General features: G+C 44.8%; 1 protein-coding gene across 1 annotated transcript in view; it reads right to left on the reverse strand.

The window, feature by feature from the left end:
• The window catches only part of LOC115584710 (collagen alpha-6(VI) chain-like), a 100,060-nt gene extending 81,133 nt beyond the window's left edge, over positions 1-18,927 (reverse strand). The window contains exons 1-6 of the mRNA XM_030422317.1: positions 18,843-18,927; positions 13,542-13,655; positions 7,568-8,155; positions 4,566-5,135; positions 2,041-2,658; positions 1,327-1,887 (exon numbers count right to left, since the gene is read on the reverse strand). Of these exons, the coding sequence (XP_030278177.1) occupies positions 1,327-1,887; positions 2,041-2,658; positions 4,566-5,135; positions 7,568-8,155; positions 13,542-13,626 (2,422 nt within the window). The 5' untranslated portion in view covers positions 13,627-13,655; positions 18,843-18,927. The remainder of the gene's footprint in view (positions 1-1,326; positions 1,888-2,040; positions 2,659-4,565; positions 5,136-7,567; positions 8,156-13,541; positions 13,656-18,842) is intronic.
• Positions 18,928-19,981: the final 1,054 nt, after the last annotated feature.

Genomic DNA, 19,981 nt, shown 5'->3' on the forward strand with positions numbered 1-19,981 from the left:
CTCTGTTTTGGGCTGTAGGTGGGCGCCTGTGGTTTAGGTTGTTGCTGCTACATTTGGCACTCTCAGACATATTCTAGATATATTAGCTAAAGTGGTGTCAAAAAATGCTGCATTATTATGGTGCGTCCTAATGTAGAAAACCAATGGGAGGGTAGCCTACAAGTTGAGCTGCACAGTTCAGCATGATTTTTTTTTGACAATTTTAGCGCAAAGTTTAACATCTTAAGTTGGTTATGAAATGGAACACTGACGAATCACTATAGTGGAATCTGGGAGCCACACATCATGCTCCAAGCTTGGCTTAAAATAGGAGTTAGGACAGCATGTTAATGCATGAGTGACACACTGAGCCCAAAAATACTTTCTCCCATAAACTAACATTGTGAAAGAAGCATTTGTAAAACGAAGGATAAATTATTATTCTGAGCGTCACAACCTCACGAAATGACTAATTTGACTGTCAGAATTTGATCTGTTTAGTCTGGTAAAAAATGTTCTCTATTCAAGGTAGCCGCCTTGGTCAGTTAAGTATCTCGTGCAGACGCTTTATGGACAGCACAACACCAAAGATCAAAGTGGTTTTATAACCAGGAAGTCAAGCTTCTTTGGCTTCAAAAATGCCACTGAGCAGCTTTCATAGGCGTTACGGGGCTCGGTCTTCAACTCTGTGTCTAGGTTTGATATAACGTCCTTGGGTAGAGTGAGGTGAAAGAGCTATTGTTAGCTGCACTTAGAGCAGAATGATGTCAGCAGTCAGAGCAGAGAGGAAAGTATAGCAGTAAATGTTAATAGTAAAGAGTTCAGCTTACACTTTGACCATTTATAAACTGCAGTATCTCGATACACGAGAAGAACTTCTGTTGGAGTCACAGCTATTACTATCCACGCTAATATTCATTCTACGCTAACACCAACTAGGCTTGTGATGTTGATCCTGTGAGAGCAGCAGTGTGGTTGAGATGGTAATAGCTTTGCAGGACTAATAACCACGCCTCCATTCTCTGTTTCAGAGAGAACGTCGACCGTTAGACGGGACATGAACCTGACTGGAGGGTTTCGGACATGGACCATGAACCACAAATGAACCATGACCATCCACAGATCACAGTATTTTCTTACCAAGTGCTTCAATGGGTCTTGAATTTAAGAGTCTCTACCTGCTCTAATTGAAAAGGGAAACTGCTTTTTAGATAAAACTGACTAGACTTGTTGCAGGTCGTTCCCAAATGTCTCAATTTCACCTCTCGGCTATCAGCTGTGTCACTGGTGTGTGTTGTCCTTGACTGTCGCATATAGAACATGGGAGGTGGATTTAGGTTTCCTTACTGTCTTGAGAACAGATGTCTGTGATGATGTCATCCTTGATGGACCTCAGAGCGTCAAAATTATTGACAAAGAAAGTCCTCTTGGGGTTTCCTGAAATCTTTTCCAGCTCGTCTGGATCTGCACTCTTCACACCGATGGCATAGACGATGATTCCTTGGGCCCTCAGTTTTTCTGCGGGAACCTTGACCTGGTCAGAGGACTTCCCATCAGTGATGACCACCAGGTACTCTGGGACTTTGTGATCAGGAGTGACCACTGTTCTATCAAAGAGTGGGCCCATGTATTCCAGTGCCCTTCCTGTCTTTGTTCCTCCCCCTATTTGTTTTATACCCTCTATGGCCTTCTCCAGTGACTTGGTATCTGAATATCGTGCCAGATCAAACTCTAATTGTGGTGAATCTGCATATTTTACAACCCCAATGCGGACATGCTCCGGACTAATACGGAAGGTATGTATAAACTCAGTGATGAAATTCTTCATATCCTGGAAGTCAGTGGGGAATATACTTCCCGAGTTATCAATCAGGAAGAAGATGTCTGCTTCCTCGGTTTTTACGCAGCCTGAAAAAGGAAAAGCAAAATGTTCTTGTTTTCCTCCCTTTACATTAATTCATAATTCTACTCTTTAAACTTTGCTCTTATATCAACCTTATACATCAATGAATATACGATTTAAATCAAACAAGGCAAATCATTTATACAATTATTTCTGACCTTCTTTGATGCTAGATCTTCTACTGACTGAGATCGCCTGCTGAATGATGTTATGGCACAGACTCTTCTGCAGGCTCAGCTCCAACCCTTTCAGCTTCTCAAAGTTGTCCACATTAAACACGTGCTTATTGTGGGGATAGGACGCCATCTGGTCGAGCAGGGCCTTGTTGGCTTCTTTGACTCCTATAGCATAAATGGTAACGCCAGCCCGACGGAGATCAGCTGCTGCTGTGCTCACATCATCCTGGGATTTACCATCTGTGATCACCACCGCCACCTGCTGGACCCCCTGCTCTTTCCTGCTTCCTCTTGCCTTGATGAAAACATTGTCCCTGGCATAGTTAAGGGCAGCTCCAGTGTTCGTACCACCTCCACGATAAGGCAGGATTTTGATGAAATTCAGCAATTCACTCTTGTCGTCGAAGCTGTCGAGGTAGACCTGTGGTGAGGCCCCGTTGCTGTACATCACGATGCCCACTCGGACTTTGGCCCAGCTGATCTCTAGGCCACTCACAATCGAGTGCAGGAAAGTGCGCACCATCTTGAAGTTGGCTGTTCCAATGCTTCCCGACTCATCAACGATGAAAACAATGTCGGCCACGTTGGCTGCTTTGCAATCTGTGAAAGGAGTGTATGATCATAAACTCATGTGAGCTACTTAACCATTCAGATACATATCAAGTTGACGGACGGACTGAGATGAGGACTACTCATTTTGAAGCACAATCTGTAAAATTCTGTTTTGTAAACATTTTCTTACCGACAGATGAGTGTAGGAGGGATGATTGATAAATTCTACGTCTAGTCCAAATATGACTTCTAAAAAGAAAGGATCTGTATTCTGTATTCTGTATATATATTCCACAACTGAAGTGTAGAAATTAAGAGGGGACTATGTTAAAAAATAAATGTGCTTGGTTTTCTGAAATTGACTCCTTGTACCTTCGGCCATGAACTCAACAATCCTCCCTCGTATTTGTATCTTATACAAACACAGCCCCATCATTCATTTAAATGAAGCCAGCTGGATGACTCAGGGGGCTATTGGAAATTAGTTGAGCTTGCGGAGACCAACTCTACCATGAAGAATGCCAGAAGATGCTGCACACTAGAAACACAAGACTGGTTCAAGGCGAAGTCTTGTCTGTAATCTCACAGGAGGTGAGTTGTTGCAGGAAGACGACAGTCGAAACGTGAGTAACAGTTAAAGGAGTTTGGAGTTTGTATAAAGGAACTTCTAGCAAGAATTAATTTCTGAAGTCATGTCTGAATATTGAACTGAATAGGAATTGTTTCCGTAAAGTTGCCTTGAAACAATAAATTCTTGTTAAAGACACATTCAGTGGGCGTTGCTTTGACAGTCACGGTTGCCCCAAAGGATTACATTGCAGCCAGCTGATGTAATCTGCTAGAGAGATTCCACAACGTTTGGTAAGGATAGACCCAGGTTTAAAAATACTGAAATTCTCCCTTTAAGGGAGAAGCTCAGCCAGTGTATTTAATGTGAAGCATTGATGGAAGGCGAACAAACTACAGCTAATGCCAACATGGCGTTCAAAGTGCTTTAAAGGAGTCATCACCTGTTTTTTTTTACATATCCAGTCCCTCTTGGATCGCTTTGGATCAATTCTTAAAACTTATTAGAAAAAAAAAAATTTTAAAAAATCAAACATAGAGCTTGTTCTGACACTTTTTCATACCGCGACTTTCTCACGCGAGATTATGCGCGAGGTTTTGACCGGTCCGGATGTGCATTGTATTAATATGTAATGAGGCGTGCGTTGATTGGCCGCAGGAAGGACAGAGCCGGAATGGGGGGCGAGCCTGCATGCACACAGACTCCAAAACGTAAACAGCCCGCTGTCATGGCGCACATACTAAAGACGGACCTTACGGAATTCAGGCATTTATGTACGAGCCGGAGTCGGAAACCGAACGGGAGAGTGAAGAGGCAGAGACGGTGGAAGATACACGTTTACAGCAGGATGTCTCTGAATGGTAAATTATTTTTTTTTCCTTCTTACTTTTCATCCTCGTGTTTTACATGTAAGACCTGAGTTTTAATGCTGGCGGTGACGATGTATGGCGTGAAAATGACAGAGAAATAAGCAGATTCGGCGTGCTCACTCTGGCTGAGGACGGCTGTGAGCCGATGCATATGCAAGTAGCCTCCTGTGGTAACGTCACCACAGGAGCAGAGTCAAAATCTCGTGCTTTAGGAACGCGCACTACTGTGCGCTATTCCTGTTCGGAAAAAGAGTTCAAACTCCAGCTTTACAGGCAAGTTTCAACAGAGGTCCAACACCAACATGCATGATTTAACGAGAGAAATTGCGATTTCCGGGTGATGACTCCTTTAATCATCTGTCCGCAAGAAGCAACTCACTTCTAACTCACTTATCAATATCTGAGATTTTACTTGATAGTAAAATGTTGAGGTGACTGTGAATAAACAGTTACTGAATACACTTTAAAGATGCACTCGAGTGATAAATACAAATAAATATTCTTTTTTAAAGTCTTACCTCCAGTAAGTGTTGCCTCCACTTTCTCTGCTTCAAAAATAGCCCTCAGTGTGGGAACAATAGTGATGACACCTGTGTAGATGTAGGCTGGATTAGCTATGATACGCAATTCCGACAATGAAGCACCAGCGCTCATCCCCACCACATTTATTCCTGATGATTTGATGAGATGCGACGCCCTATACACGGGATCATCTGAATCTTTCCCAGTCACAATAACCAGATGCTGTTGGTAGCCTTGGTCTGCCCGGCTTCCTGCCTCACTGGTGAAAAAGTTGGCATAGACGTACTCCAGCGCGCTGCCCAGGTTACGAGCCTCGTAGGGTTGCAGCCTACGCTGGCGAAAAAGCCTGATGGCGCTCAGGTAGACCTCTTTGGTTTGGTGAGCTTTAAGGAGAAATTCTACCCGGACATCTCGAGCATACTGGGCCAAACCCAGACGGTAGGCAGACGCTCCAAAATTCATTTGATTGACGAGTCGGGTGAGGAGGGTCCTGATCTGCTGGAACTCTTGCACACTCACAGCACTGTCCACCAGGAAGACAATGTCTGCAAACTTCTCTTCCAAGGCTGAAAGAAAACAAACCAAAAACAACAGTGAAAACAGATACTGGAATGGTTGAACCACTTCAAAACAAAAAAAAAACAAAAAAACATCAGAAATGATAAAGCTTGACACTGACTGACTGTCATCATCTGGATTAGTAAAGATCAACAGATCATAGGTTTTATGTCCTGACATTTTCATTCTCTCTTTTCTTAAAAGATAATGGTAGTTTACAACAGCTTGCGTAAGAACAAACAGCAGCCTTCAGTGAACAATAAGAGAGAAATTCAGTTATTTACAAAGTTCAGGATCTCAAATCTGTCCAGAGTGATGTCTCATCTCTAGGACAGGAGCCATTTTGTCATCATGACATCTGTAGTTCTTCAAGGCTCTATCATTGGCCGTCTTTAATTTGCTTCCACATTTCATTTGTAGAATAAATGTTTAGTTTTGGAAAACATCTGTATCGGTTATAGAGAATAGTATAAGTATAAGTATAAGTTTTCTTATTTTTTTTTTGCACGATTCTTCAAATCTCAGATTAAATATATATACTTTTTCAGCACTGACGGCTCTGCCATTGATAGACTGTCACATCTGGATTGGTAAAGATCAACAGATCATTGGTTTTATTGGCAATCTTGTAACAATCCCCTTCAATTATTTATTTCAAAAAGGAAAAGTACGAACGCAAATTCAAGGGAACGGGCGGACTTTAAGAATGCTGCAAATGGATGCAGCTGGCTGACTGAAAACGCTTCACACACACCCAAATAACCAGCAGATCACTCTCTTGCCCATATAATAATGTTCACACAAATTACACAATAACGAAAACACCTACAGGATTGTCGTTATCCGTATGTTTTATATCAGACAGAAAATCAATTTATGTCCGACCCAGACGCACACACCAAACAAAAGAAGGGAGGCGCGCTCCAATGCAATACAAACATTTGATCAAAAAAAAAGAAAAAACCCCAATAACCCCAAAAAACTTCACTGTTCACACGATCAAAAAACCCACATAGAGTGTCCATGAACGAATTAGTCCTTAGTGAAAAAATGTATCAAAGTAAATTTAACTTTGACAGGTGGGAGCGCGGCGAGCCGCCGTAAGTCTCAATGAAAGAAAATAAAGGAGAAAAAAAAAGAGCAGGGAATCCCCACTACTCTCACCCGACCCGTTTGGCCTCTGGATCGCGGGCATGCAGTAGTCCGATTGTCTTTTAATCCGTTTTTTTTTTTTTGTTAAATTCCTCCTGCGGAAATGCACAGAGTAATCCTGCTGGCTGCGTCCTCCAAACTCCGGCGGGTTTCACCTGGCTCGCGTGTTGCCTCTCGCGATCTTTCCCCTCATTCCCATTTATCACATTTGTACCAGAATAAACAGAATACCATACATAATAATTCCTGTCTGTATTAACAACCCGTGTTCATAAACTGGGCTCCTGATAAGTTGGAAAACCACATGGCAATTTATAATTATGGCAAAAAATCTAAACAAGAAACATGTTTATCACCACCGTTGCCATACATGAAGGTAGACTTGGGCGAGCCTTACAATCTCTTCTTGAAGCCTCGCTGAGGCTGTTTTTCCATAAATAATAAGTACATCAACCTCTGATCAGAACATACATTTCTGTCATAAATTAAAAACTTCCAGAGAGTTTAAGCACCACCCACTTCTGTCTAAAGTCCTGCCGGCCGTACATATGGATGAGGATAATCTAGTTGGTTGGTCAGATACAGACCGTGGTGTACTGGCTCGTCTCAATCTTTTTGTGTTTTGCAGCTCTGGTGACACAGAGTCAATTCTGGTGCAGTGGATCTGTTATGCCTGTTATTTTTGATTTACAACCTTTAGCTCTCACATGGTTTTCTGTCTTTGCAGGAGTGGAGCTCTGCAGTTATCAGTGAATGAACCAACTTTTTTTTGGACAGCAAAAGGCTCGATATGAATAATAAAACATGAACGAGCATCATGCCAAAAACAAACAGTAATCCAGATTAATCCTTTTCTGAATGCCTACAACTGAACTTTTTAAAAGTCGATAGATCAAATGGTGCTGCAGAGAGATCTCACAAGAGATCCTGTGCTGAACTCTCATGACAGCAAGTTCAATTCACCCTGTGTGTCCTGTTTAACATCAACTTATTTTTCTTAATGTTGCACGTTTTGGCCGACACTTCATCGCTACTGGCTGACCTCAAACGTCACTGGTACCAGAGCTTGTTGCATTAATCAGTGCAGAGACTCTGTGTGTTGTGTCTGCAGGCTAAAAGCTCCTCAGTTATCACTCCGCTGAAGAAAGGATGATGATAAAGGAAAAGGAACATTTCTTTTAAATACTCTAGAATAGATGTTTGTTTCCTTGTTTTCTCTGATTCTTATATTTAATCAAAATAAGATATATCACTGTTTATGAATGTGTCCTGTTGGCCTTTGCCTCACCTTGCCTCTGATCCTCCACAGAGATGCACAAAGTTTGCAGCAGACCCTCCGTCAGCCTCTGCAGAGCCTGGTAGCTATCGATGGTTAAGAGGAAGCGCTCTGACGGCCGGTTGGCGATGGCCTTGAGCTCCATCAGGTTGGCTTGTCCAACCCCGATACCAAATACTATGACTCCGTGTTGCCTCAGGCTCTTGGCAGGTGCTACAATATCATCGGCAGAGTCTCCATTGGTGATGACCACAGCGATCTGAGGCACACGCTCCTTGGCTCGGCTTCCCGCTTCTTCAGTGAAGTATTGCTTCACAAGGAAATCCATGGCCTTGCCCGTAGCTGTGTTCCCCGTTCGGTAGGGAAATTCATCCAACGCGGGCAGCAGGGAACTCTTGTCCATGTGATCCTTCAGCAGGAACTCCTGGTGAGGTTCATCGCTGTACTGAGCCAAGCCGATTCGAACTTTGTCAGGGCCGATGTCGAGGCCTGTGATGACACTTTTGAGAAAGTCCCGGGCCAACGTAAAGTTATCGATGCCGATGCTGGAGGAGCCGTCGACCAGGAAGACGATGTCAGCCACAGTGACTTTGGCACATTCTGGACAGGACGAAGAAAAAAGTGAGCATGTGGAGCAACAAGCTGAGAAATACTTCATTAATAAAGAAAACTAAAAATGTGTTAATTAAAGTAATCAGAACATAAGTATGACCCAATAACAGGAGTGACTACATCCATGACATGAAATTTTTCAAAGCACCTTTGTACGGTGGCCCAGAGGTGTCAGGCCAAATACAAAAGCCACAACACGAATACAAATGCCACAACACAAATACAAAAGCCACAACACAAATACAAAAGCCACAACACAAATACAAATGCCACAACACAAATACAAAAGTCACAACGGAAGTGACCCACAGCGGAAGTGACCCACAACGGAAGTGACCCAAAACGGAAGTGAACGGCAACGGATGTTGACAATGCGGCGGATTGTTGCAGCCATTTTAGGACCCGTGTGCCGGCTGTCTCTGGGCAACACAGAGTCCAACTTCGTCGCTGACTTTCCTCCAAGCTCTCTCCTGTTTTGTCAAAGTCTCTTTGTATCTGTTTCTGTCCCGGAGCTCCCGAACTCCGGTCTCTGTATGCGTAGTGTGGTAGTATAGTACGGAGCTAACGAGCTTCGGGGCGCCGAGCACGGAGCATTAGCCCCAGTTAGCACAACAATAGAGCAGCTGGCTGTTCTCGCTTGTTGTGTCGCTCCGAGCCGGGGCTGCAGCGCCGACAGCAGCGCCGGTCTGCTCCCCGAGCTCTGTACCACCATACCCCTGTACACACATACAGAGACCGGACAATAAAGGAGAGTGCTTGGAGAAAATCAGAGAGGAAGTTGGACCACTTGCTAAGTTATGAAAATATGTGTCTGTTACTTGATTACAGCGGTCTGATGTGCTTTATTATGAACCATGGTAGCACAATCACAGCTGTACAAATGTACGCCACCATGAGTGACAGCAGAGATGAGGAGTTTCCTCCGCCGCAACAACTTCACTTGCAGAATGATGCCAGATAATTCACAGAGAAGGTGGCGAAGTTTGTGACATTTTCAACCCGGATTTTTGAGAGGAAGGAATTAAACTTCTGTCCCAAATAAACGCCTGGTCTGTTAAGTGATTGAAACAAATAAATGCCCCGGCTATTATTTGATACTTCATGGTATGATAACTCTCCCGGCCGGGGAGAGAGACATGCGTCACAGTGCTCAGCTGCAGACACAGCAGAGAGGTGACGAGATGCGACTCATCATGACTGACAGGCATCAAGGCCACTCAGCGTTACCTTATTAAAATATATATATTAAAATATATATATATATATATATATATATATATATATATATATATATATATATATATATATATATATTAGGCAGAGTTATGGAAATGAAGGACACATGAATGTGATTGTGCTACTGTGGTTCATAATAAAGTACAACAGCCCGCTGTAATCAAGTAACAGACACATATTTTCATAACTTAGCAAGTACAGAGCTCGGGAGCAGACCGGATTGCTGCTGTCGGCGCTGCAGCCCCGGCTCGGAACGTCACAACAAGCGAGAACAGCTAGCTGCTCTATTGTTGTGCTAACTGGGGCTAATGCTCTGTGCTCGGCGCCCCGAAGCTCGTTAGCTCCGTACTATACTACCACACTACGCATACAGAGACCGGAGTTCGGGAGCTCCGGGACAGAAACAGATACACAGAGACTTGGACAAAACAGGAGAGAGCCTGGAAAAAAGTCAGCAACGAGGTTGGACTCTGTGTTGCCCAGAGACAGCAGGCACACGGGTCCTAAAATGGCAGCAACAATCCGCCGCATTGTCAACATCCGTTGCCGTTCACTTCCGTTTTGGGTCACTTCCGCTGTGGGTCACTTCCGTTGTGACTTTTGTATTTGTGTTGTGGCTTTTGTATTCGTGTTGTGGCATTTGTATTCGTGTTGTGGCTTTTGTATTCGTGTTGTGGCATTTGTATTCGTGTTGTGGCTTTTGTATTCGTGTTGTGGCTTTTGTATTCGTGTTGTGGCATTTGTATTCGTGTTGTGGCATTTGTATTCGTGTTGTGGCTTTTGTATTTGTGTTGTGGCTTTTGTATTTGGCCTGACACCTCTGGGCCACCGTACCTTTGAGCACCAGAGTTGCAGAAATGCCAAAGTCAACGACCACCTACCGCAGAGCTGCTGCCATCAGAGAACTGTGGTTACAATGGTCACCTTTAGTGTGAATGTGTGGAACTGGATCAGTTTGTACCAGGTCAGGGCTGTACAGTGCGACATATATGTCGCACGAGCTACATCAAAACATGCCTGTGCTAAGAATTAATCTGCCCTGTAGCATGGGTGCTATGGGCAGATTTAGCCACAAAAAAAAAATCAAAATCTTGTTCGGAATCTTGTTTGAAAACCGCAGAATCCCTGTATCTCTACGCACTAGCGCAACTGGGCAACAGCTGATCTGCGAGCAGCGGAATACAGCGCGAGGCCCAGCTGCTGGTTGAGAGGTTTACTTTTGTTAAAAACTAAACTTAACTTTCCATATCCTTCCACATTAGTGCTCATGCGTAGGGATACGGGGGTTCTGCGGTTGAGAAAATGTAGTCCCAAAAGAAAGCGCGGTCTGACGGCGATGTAAAGCGGTGTGAATTTTACCTGAAAATGAGTTGTTTGAAGTGTAATAAAGATGCTTGTTCTGTGTATGAAAACATTTTGAGTAATTATTCTATAATTGTATTACATTATGTATATATGAATTACACTTGATGTTACTGTGTAAGTGATGAGCTGCATTAATTGTCCTCTGTAGAGGTGACGGGCATTTTTAGGGTGTGCTACAACTCTCTGGTCCTGTGCTAAAAAACTGTCAGCCTCTGTAGCACTAGTGCTATGTGCTGAAAAAGTTAACGTACAGCCCTGCAGGTGCTTTTGGGCTTATATGCACATGGTGGACAAAATAACAGGAACACTTGAGACAGAGTTAAAGTGCTGAACGAGCTGAAGTAACTTCTGAAGTTCAGATCGCAAACTGCTGTTTCCAATTTCACAAACTAACTTCGCTGCTCATCTTTTAAGTTCCGATGAAGTCAAAATGATTGATGCACAGTTGCTAACAAGTGTCTGAATGAGACTACAGAGGTTGTCAGGGACATTAAACATCCTCACAGCGAACATGGAGACTCATCGATATTCCAAAATCCAATTCAATAATACCGCAGGCTTTCAGTGGAGGGAACCAGGGCGAGGCCGACAGAAATACGTCATCCCTCACCACTCAATTCGCTGATTCATCCTCCAGCTGTCAAGAGCCAAACCACTCAAATAAAACACCTCAGTACTGTGTTTCCTGTCAGTCCCAGGTGCACATTCAACAATATTGGTCTCTGTAAATGCCAATCAATATCCGTAGCAAGTCCCTCCCCAGCGGACAGGAAACGATGCCAAAGTAATCTCTGCTGCCTGTTTCATGGGAACCCCGAAGCCGACAAAGACAACGAAGTGTTCAGAAAATTGAAAATTTCGATTTCCATGAAACTGGATACACTTTATTTGATATGATTTAAAACAGAGGTCAGACTGTGTCCTACATTTATTTTGTCCACCGTTTCTAAATTCTCAACAACGAGTGAAGAAAGGAGATTTTTCTGACAGTCGGACAACATCAGAGTTAAATCTGATGGATATTTATATTTCTGGAAAACAAAAAACTGTCCAGTAATCCTTGGCTCTATCATTACTTGTATACAAGTGATACTGAAGTCAGAACACTAAATCACCTCTGACTGTGTGGTGGTTTGACCCACATTACCTGGAGACAACTGCATGAGCTGCCGTTTGACTTCCTCTACAGTTGTGCAAAGCATCTGGACGATGCTCTGAGAAATTCCCTGCAGCGCTACCAAGTTTGACACACTGTAGACGCGCTGAGTGTGCGGCACATTCGCAATCTCTTTCAGCTCCGCTTCATCTGCGTCTTTGATACCGACTGCATAAACAACAATTCCTTTCCCCTTCAGATTCTGGGCATGGGACTCCACGTTGTCTTGAGATTTGCTATCAGTGATCACCACGGCGATCTGCCTCCTCCACAAAGTGCTCTTTCAGCATGAAGTCAAAGCACTGGCACGTGTGGGTGCAACCCCCCATGTAAGGCAATCTGTTGATGTACTGTAGGATGTCTTTCTTGTTCTGATCGGTGTTGAGCAGGAACTCAGTGCGTGGAGTGATGCTGTACTGGACCAGCCTGATGCAGACATGATCGGGCCCGATGTCGAAGCTGTTGACCAGCATGTACAGAAACCGACGGATCTGCTCGAAGTTCTCAGTGCCGATGCTCCAGGACCCGCTGACCAAGAAGACGATGTCTGCGACGGCCTCTTGAGTGCAGACTGAGGAGGAAGGTTGTGAAGTCATGGGGAGGTCACAGGGTGCTGCGAGGGAAGCTCTTACTACTCGAGCAGATCTTGGTGCTCAGACAGCGACTCAGACAGTGGTGGAAAGTGGCGGCGTGATGATTTACAGAAAGAAGTGGTGGGTAGCTTGTGTTGTGTGCAAGCCAGAAGAAAATACAAAGAGCGGCTTGTTGCCAGGTTGTGGACAGTTTGTGGACAGAAGCGCTCTGACAGCACTTACCTTCAGGTGGATGCAAACGTGTGAGGAAAATGAAACAAAGCTGCGTGACTTACAGCAGCTGATCACTTCCATCAGACAGAATCGATGGTGCAAACAGAAGATGGACAAAGTGCTGATCTACAGAAGTGTTCAACATCAGTTCATACCAGATCTAAACATTTACATTTGTGTGATAGTAAGAGATTCAGATCTGGATCCCTACTGTTACGGAATATAATTTCAACAGAGATTCAGGGTCTCCGGTGAAAATGTTGTTCTTTCATGCAAGAGAAGAGTTTTTCCAGCCCATGACAGACCTTCAGTTAATATCCTTATCCAAATGTTTGTTTCTTCTGAATAACCATAATTAATTTGGGAGACACTTCAGGTGAAAAACCTTCTTCATTAACTGGTAAAACGTTGATATTTGGGGCTATCTTGCTTCCACAAGATTTCTTCTTCCAGACTAAACGGATAGAAAACATCCAAAAGCCACATTGCAGTGTTTATTTTGGTTCAGATTTGTGTTCTTCATATTTAAATTAGCAGAATAGCGGCTACAGAGATCATTAGCATATTTGAAAACATAAAACACCAGAAAACTTGTGATACAAAAATAAAATAATATGTCAAAAACATGAAACAGGAATTTTGAACCTGACTTCATCCAATGCTCAGATTGTTTCCTGGAAATGTTTTAGAAACAGCTAATAGTGATCATATATCTACTGATACGCTGTGTGCTGACTGTTGAGCAACTGTTTGCCGTGAACCTTTATGTACTGGTATGCAGGAAGTTTAGTCATGGTCGGCGTAATCATACCTGATTGTGGCATGATCTGAGCGGCGTTGCCATAGAAACAGGCAGCCATGATAAGGCTGAGGAGAAGACCCCGCCTCCCCTCCATGCTGGAATGGCTCTCCGGTTTCTCTCTTCCTACAGCACAAAAGACAAAACAGCCATAAATTAAATCTGTTTCCCATCTGGACATTGAAAACATTTGCAGAAGTATACAGATATCTCATAATATATGTCAAAACATCCTTTATTTAATCAAAACTATTGATAATACTACCTGATTCTGTCAACGAAGACTCAGATCATAATGTCTGATTAACTTTAAACTGCGCAAACTGTAAAAAAGGTCAAGCTGGGGTGCCCAACCAGTGGACAAAACATAAACTGCAATAGAAATAAACACATGCTACTTATTTATTTATTTTTAATCAAGGCCATGTTTTGTAACTGCTTCACTGCAAATGTATCATGACTTTCTGCACACTGGTACCCCACTGGATACAGCTGGTGCTCTTTTCATTATGTCACACTAATGCACAAAAAGCAGCAATTAAACAAGAGCAGGAGAAAAAGATTGTCGGGCTACAAAAAATTTAGTTTTTCTTCAGATGTTGTAACCCTTGTGCCCTCCTCAAAAAAACTCCCTCTAACCACCTTCGTGGCCAAAAATGGCCCATTGACTTCCATTAAAACCACATTTTTTAATCTCACTGTCATTACAGTACAAAACCATGCATTCTGTAATGTCAGCGTGCCATTTTGAAGAAAAGTAGTGATATTTGAAATTTTTGCTGCATTTCAACAGATTCAACCATTTTCCCATTGTAGGCCGATGCATGAGATTCTTGTGTTTTTGCCAGTTATATTTAGGAGCTGGGTGACTAACAGGGCCCAGTGTGTGTGTGTGTGTGTGTGACTTGGGATCACTTTTTCATAGCCTATATCCCTCTCTGCACAGAGATGCATTTATTTATAGGAACAGCATAGGCTAGTGAGCACCATACATACTGAATGTCTTCTACAAATCCCGAACATGTTTGCAAAGTTTGGATGAAAACAAATGCTGCAGGTCTGCAGTGCACTGTCCAGGGTGCTGAACCGGGGCTGGATTGGAAGGTTCGGCAGGCCATCCATCCATCCATCCATTTTCATCCGCTTATCCGGGGCCGGGTCGCGGGGGCAGCTGCCTGAGCAGGGACACCCAGACTTCCCTCTCCCCGGACACTGCCTCCAGCTCTTCCGGGAGGACCCCAAGGCGTTCCCAGGCCAGCTGGGCGACATAGTCACACCAGCGTGTCCTGGGTCTTCCTCGGGGTCTCCTCCCGGAGGGACATGCCAGGAACACCTCCCGAGGGAGGCGTCCCGGGGGCATCCGAAACAGATGCCCGAGCCACCTCAGCTGGCTCCTCTCGATGTGGAGGAGCAGCGGCTCTACTCTGAGCTCCTCCCGGGTGACAGAGCTCTTCACCCTATCTCTAAGGGAGCGCCCTGCCACCCTGCGGAGGAAACTCATTTCGGCCGCTTGTATCCGGGATCTTATTCTTTCGGTCATGACCCAAAGTTCATGGCCATAGGTGAGGGTCGGAACGTAGATTGACTGGTAAATCGAGAGCTTCGCCTTTCGGCTCAGCTCTCGCTTCACCACGACGGACCGATACAAAGACCGCATTACTGCGGCCGCTGCACCGATCCGTCTGTCAATCTCACGCTCCATCCTTCCCTCACTCGTGAACAAGACCCCAAGATACTTAAACTCCTCCACTTGAGGCAGGAACTCTCCTCCCACCTGGAGGGAGCAGGCCACCTTTTTCCGGTCGAGAACCATGGCCTCGGATTTGGAGGTGCTGATTCTCATCCCAGCCGCTTCGCACTCGGCTGCAAACCGCCCCAGGACATGCTGGAGGTCCTGGCTCGAAGGAGCCAACAAGACCACATCATCCGCGAAAAGCAGAGATGAGATCCATTGGCTCCCGAACAAGATCCCCTCCGGCCCGTGGCTGCGCCTAGAAATTCTGTCCATAAAAGTAATGAACAGAACCGATGACAAAGGGCAGCCCTGCCGGAGTCCAACATGTACTGGGAACAGGTCTGACTTACTGCCGGCAATGCGAACCAAGCTCCTGCTCCGGCAGTACAGGGACCGTACGGCCCTTAACAGAGGGCCCCCGACCCCGTACTCCCGGAGCACCCCCCACAGTATGCCACAAGGGACACGGTCGAATGCCTTCTCCAAGTCCACAAAACACATGTGGACTGGTTGGGCAAACTCCCATGAACCCTCGAGCACCCTGCGGAGGGTATAGAGCTGGTCCAGTGTTCCACGGCCAGGACGAAAACCGCATTGTTCCTCCTGGATCCGAGGTTCGACTATCGGCCGAATTCTCCTCTCCAGTACCCTGGAATAGACTTTCCCGGGGAGGCTGAGGAGTGTGATCCCCCGATAGTTGGAACACACCCTCCGGTCCCCCTTTTTAAATAGGGGGACCACCACCCCGGTCTGCCAGTCCAGAGGCACTGTCTCCGACTGCCACGCGATGCTGCAGAGACGTGTCAGCCAAGACAGCCCCACAACATCCAGAGACTTGAGGTACTCAGGGCGGATCTCATCCACCCCCGGTGCTTTGCCACTGAGGAGCTTACGGACTACCTCAGTGACTTCGGCTTGGGTGATGGATGGGTCAACCTCTGAGTCCCCAGCCTCTGCTTCCTCTATGGAAGGCGTGTCAGCGGGATTGAGGAGATCCTCGAAGTATTCCTTCCACTGCCCGACGATGTCGCCAGTCGAGGTCAACAGCTCCCCACCTCCACTGTAAACAGTGTTGGTGGAGGACTGCTTCCCCCTCCTGAGGCGCCGGATGGTTTGCCAGAATTTCTTCGAGGCCGACCGGTAGTCCTCCTCCATGGCCTCCCCAAACTCTTCCCAGACCCGAGTTTTTGCTTCCGAGACTGCCCGTGCTGCCGCACGCTTGGCCTGCCGGTACCCGTCAGCTGCCTCAGGAGTCCCCCGGGCCAGCCAGGCCCGGTAGGACTCCTTCTTCAGCTTGACAGCAACCCTTACTTCCGGGGTCCACCACCGGGTTCGGGGATTGCCGCCGCGACAGGCACCGGAGACCTTACGGCCACAGCTCCGGACAGCCGCGTCAACAATGGAGGTGGAGAACATGGTCCATTCGGACTCAATGTCCCCAGCCTCCCTCGGGATCTGGTCAAAGCTCTCCCGGAGGTGGGAGTTAAAGATCTCCCTGGCAGAGGGTTCTGCCAGACGTTCCCAGCAGACCCTCACGATACGTTTGGGTCTGCCAGGTCTGTCCAGCTTCCTCCCCCGCCAGCGGATCCAACTCACCACCAGGTGGTGATCAGTTGACAGCTCAGCCCCTCTCTTCACCCGAGTGTCCAAGACATACGGCCGGAGGTCAGATGACACGACCACAAAGTCGATCATTGATCTCCGGCCTAGGGTGTCCTGGTGCCACGTGCACATATGGACACCCTTATGCTTGAACATGGTGTTTGTTATGGACAAACTGTGACTAGCACAGAAGTCCAGTAACAAAACACCACTCGGGTTCAGATCGGGGAGGCTGTTCCTCCCAATCACACCCCTCCAGGTAACACTGTCATCGCCCACGTGGGCGTTGAAGTCCCCCAGGAGAACGACGGAGTCCCCGGTTGGAGCACTCTCCAGTACCCCTCCCAGGGACTCCAAGAAGGCCGGGTACTCTGCACCGCTGTTCGGCCCATAAGCCGAGACAACGGTGAGAGTCCTATCCCCGACCCGAAGGCGCAGGGAAACGACCCTCTCGCTCACCGGGGAGAACTCCAACACATGGCGGCTGAGCTGGGGGGCTATAAGCAAGCCCACACCAGCTCGCCGTCTCTCGCCGCGGGCAACTCCAGAGTAGAAGAGAGTCCAGCCTCTCTCAAGGAGTTGGGTTCCAGAGCCCAGGCTGTGCGTGGAGGTGAGCCCGACTATTTCTAGCCGGTACCGCTCAACCTCCCGCAAACCGGGGCTGGATTGGAAGGTTCGGCAGGCTAGATATTTAAATTATGCAAATCAGTGGGTGACACCAAACAATGTCTGCCAAAGCAAGTCAGAGCTTTTCTGTCTCTCACACAGTGACCTGGAGAGACGCTGCCGCATCTGAGAGGACGATTGCGCAAGTTTGCGCAATTGCACATAGCGTGTGTTACCCCTTCTCCACTACACAATACAGCTCGGCTCTACTCGACTCAGTTTAGGTGCTTTTCCATCACAACTGAATTCTTCATAGTTCCTCCTCAGCGGGGGCGACGTCGTCATATCATGGCGGCTACAGTCGCGTCATATCGTTCTCTTTTTTTCTCTCCTCTGACAGCTCCAAACTCACTCGTCTGCACCGCGATAACAGACCACAGCGTGGTTTTCCACACAGCAGCCATTTAACTCGTGTCAGAATAAAATTAATATAATAATAATAAAAAATAAAAAAGTATTTTTCCATTTGTTGTATTTGCTGTTTCTGTGCGTACTTTAAAATTGAATCCTGACGGTGCCACTGAACACACACACTAACAGTTGTTTTTGCTTTTGCTTGTTTTGACTCAAGCACCTTTTCAAAGACACATGAAACACATTCCTCAAAAGATGACCTTTTTTCACTTTTTTAAATTGTTTAAAATATTTGATATTGTGTTCATATTTCATATGTTCCAATTTGTTATTTGTTGTCTAAACTTCCAAAGTTGTTGCACAATAAGAGTTCACATTGATGAATCAGATGTCGTTTTAAATACATTTCTCACACACACACACACACACACACACACACACACACACACACACACACACAGAATGTCAAATATCACTACTCTTGGACTTTTTTTTAGATAATTATTAATTCAGATAATAAAATTGGCATTCAAAGGGTTAACATCCTGAAAATAACTGAATATTTGATCATTTTGATCAGGGAACAAGTTGATTGAGGGGCAAAAAAAAACTGTATGTATGAGGATGAGGATGTATGAGGATTTTATGACAGATTTTGTGCGTGTACATTTTTGGCCACAAAGGTGGTTAAAGGGTGCAAAATGCATTACAGGAAAATAAAAGACATGTAAGAGTAAAAGACACTGGGTTTAAAAAATTTGACTAAAAAGAAGTGTTCCTGCAAAAATCCATGCCACAAGCTGTAACACAGCCAAAAAAAAAAAAAAGTTGAGAAAAATGTACAAAAATGCCGAGGAGAGCATGAGGGTTAATTATGCAACAGATAACTGGCAATAAATGAATAAATTACAAGACAAAAAGAAAAATATTGAAAGATATAAATAGATTGTACTCACAGAAGATGCAGATGTAGATCAACATGTGACAGACTTTCATGTTTGAGGCTCTGGTGCTTTCAGACGGTCTCTCTTGTTTTCTTGTAAACCAGGAACTTTTTTTAAATGATGGAGTCCCTCCTCCAAACATTACACAACTCTCTTTATCAACAGTCAAATGTCCGGCTTGGTTGGAACTTGCGACAGTATCAGTATAGTGAACGCTCTTCTGAGTCATTTGTCAATTTTAGGGGTGTGTCTTTTATAAGACAAGCAGAAAATCTGCTAGTTTAACAGGTTGTTTCAAGAATTATTTTTTTGCTGATTTTTTGTTCTCATTTAAAAAAAAAACTTTTTTGCACTCAACAAAACAGTTAATGTGCAACATGCAGCCTGAGTTGAATATGTGCAGCATCTTTTCCTTTCTCTCTCACACTGAAACATTCAGTATTTCCTCCTTAAAATAACGGAAGCGATCAAAGATAAGATCAATAATCGCCACCAATCTTTAATGTCTTTAAAAAGGCAGCTTGCTTCTCAGAAACATACAGAGAGTTTCAAATTGGTCACGTCCACAGTCTTTCCTGCCACTGCAAAAAACATGTTTCCTCTGTTGTCAGTCAAGTTAGTGTGTGAAGTCTTAGATTGTTGTTGACCAAAATTAACATCCCACCACAGCTTTTACACACTTTCCTCTGAGAACTGGCTGCAGTGGAAAGTTTAAACTGTAGATATTTCTACAGGAGGAGATCTGCTCCGTCTGATAGGTTTGGTTTGAATTAATATCAGCTGGTTTCAAAAACATTAATGATGCTCAATGTTCAAAATGTACTCATACTGCAGAGTCAATTTTTGTATATGTGTATGCATGACAGTACACTAAAACTTATAAGGTCTTATACGTCTTATAAGTAAAGGCAGTATATAGTAAATGATACAGTGTAAAGTGAAATATAAGGAGTATTACAACAAAACGCAATTAGCACAACACTATAGCGTACTATAAAATATATAATAACGTAATAAATGCAAATAAAAAATATGATAATAATTGTGACACTATTATTATTTAGTACCTTTCTAAACAGTGCTATATTTTACCATATCATGTACCTGAATGTCTTGACTGGAGATCAAAACAGGTGTATCTTATATCATCT

This window comes from Sparus aurata, chromosome 7 (assembly GCF_900880675.1).
Source record: "Sparus aurata chromosome 7, fSpaAur1.1, whole genome shotgun sequence".
Lineage (NCBI taxonomy): Eukaryota > Metazoa > Chordata > Actinopteri > Spariformes > Sparidae > Sparus > Sparus aurata.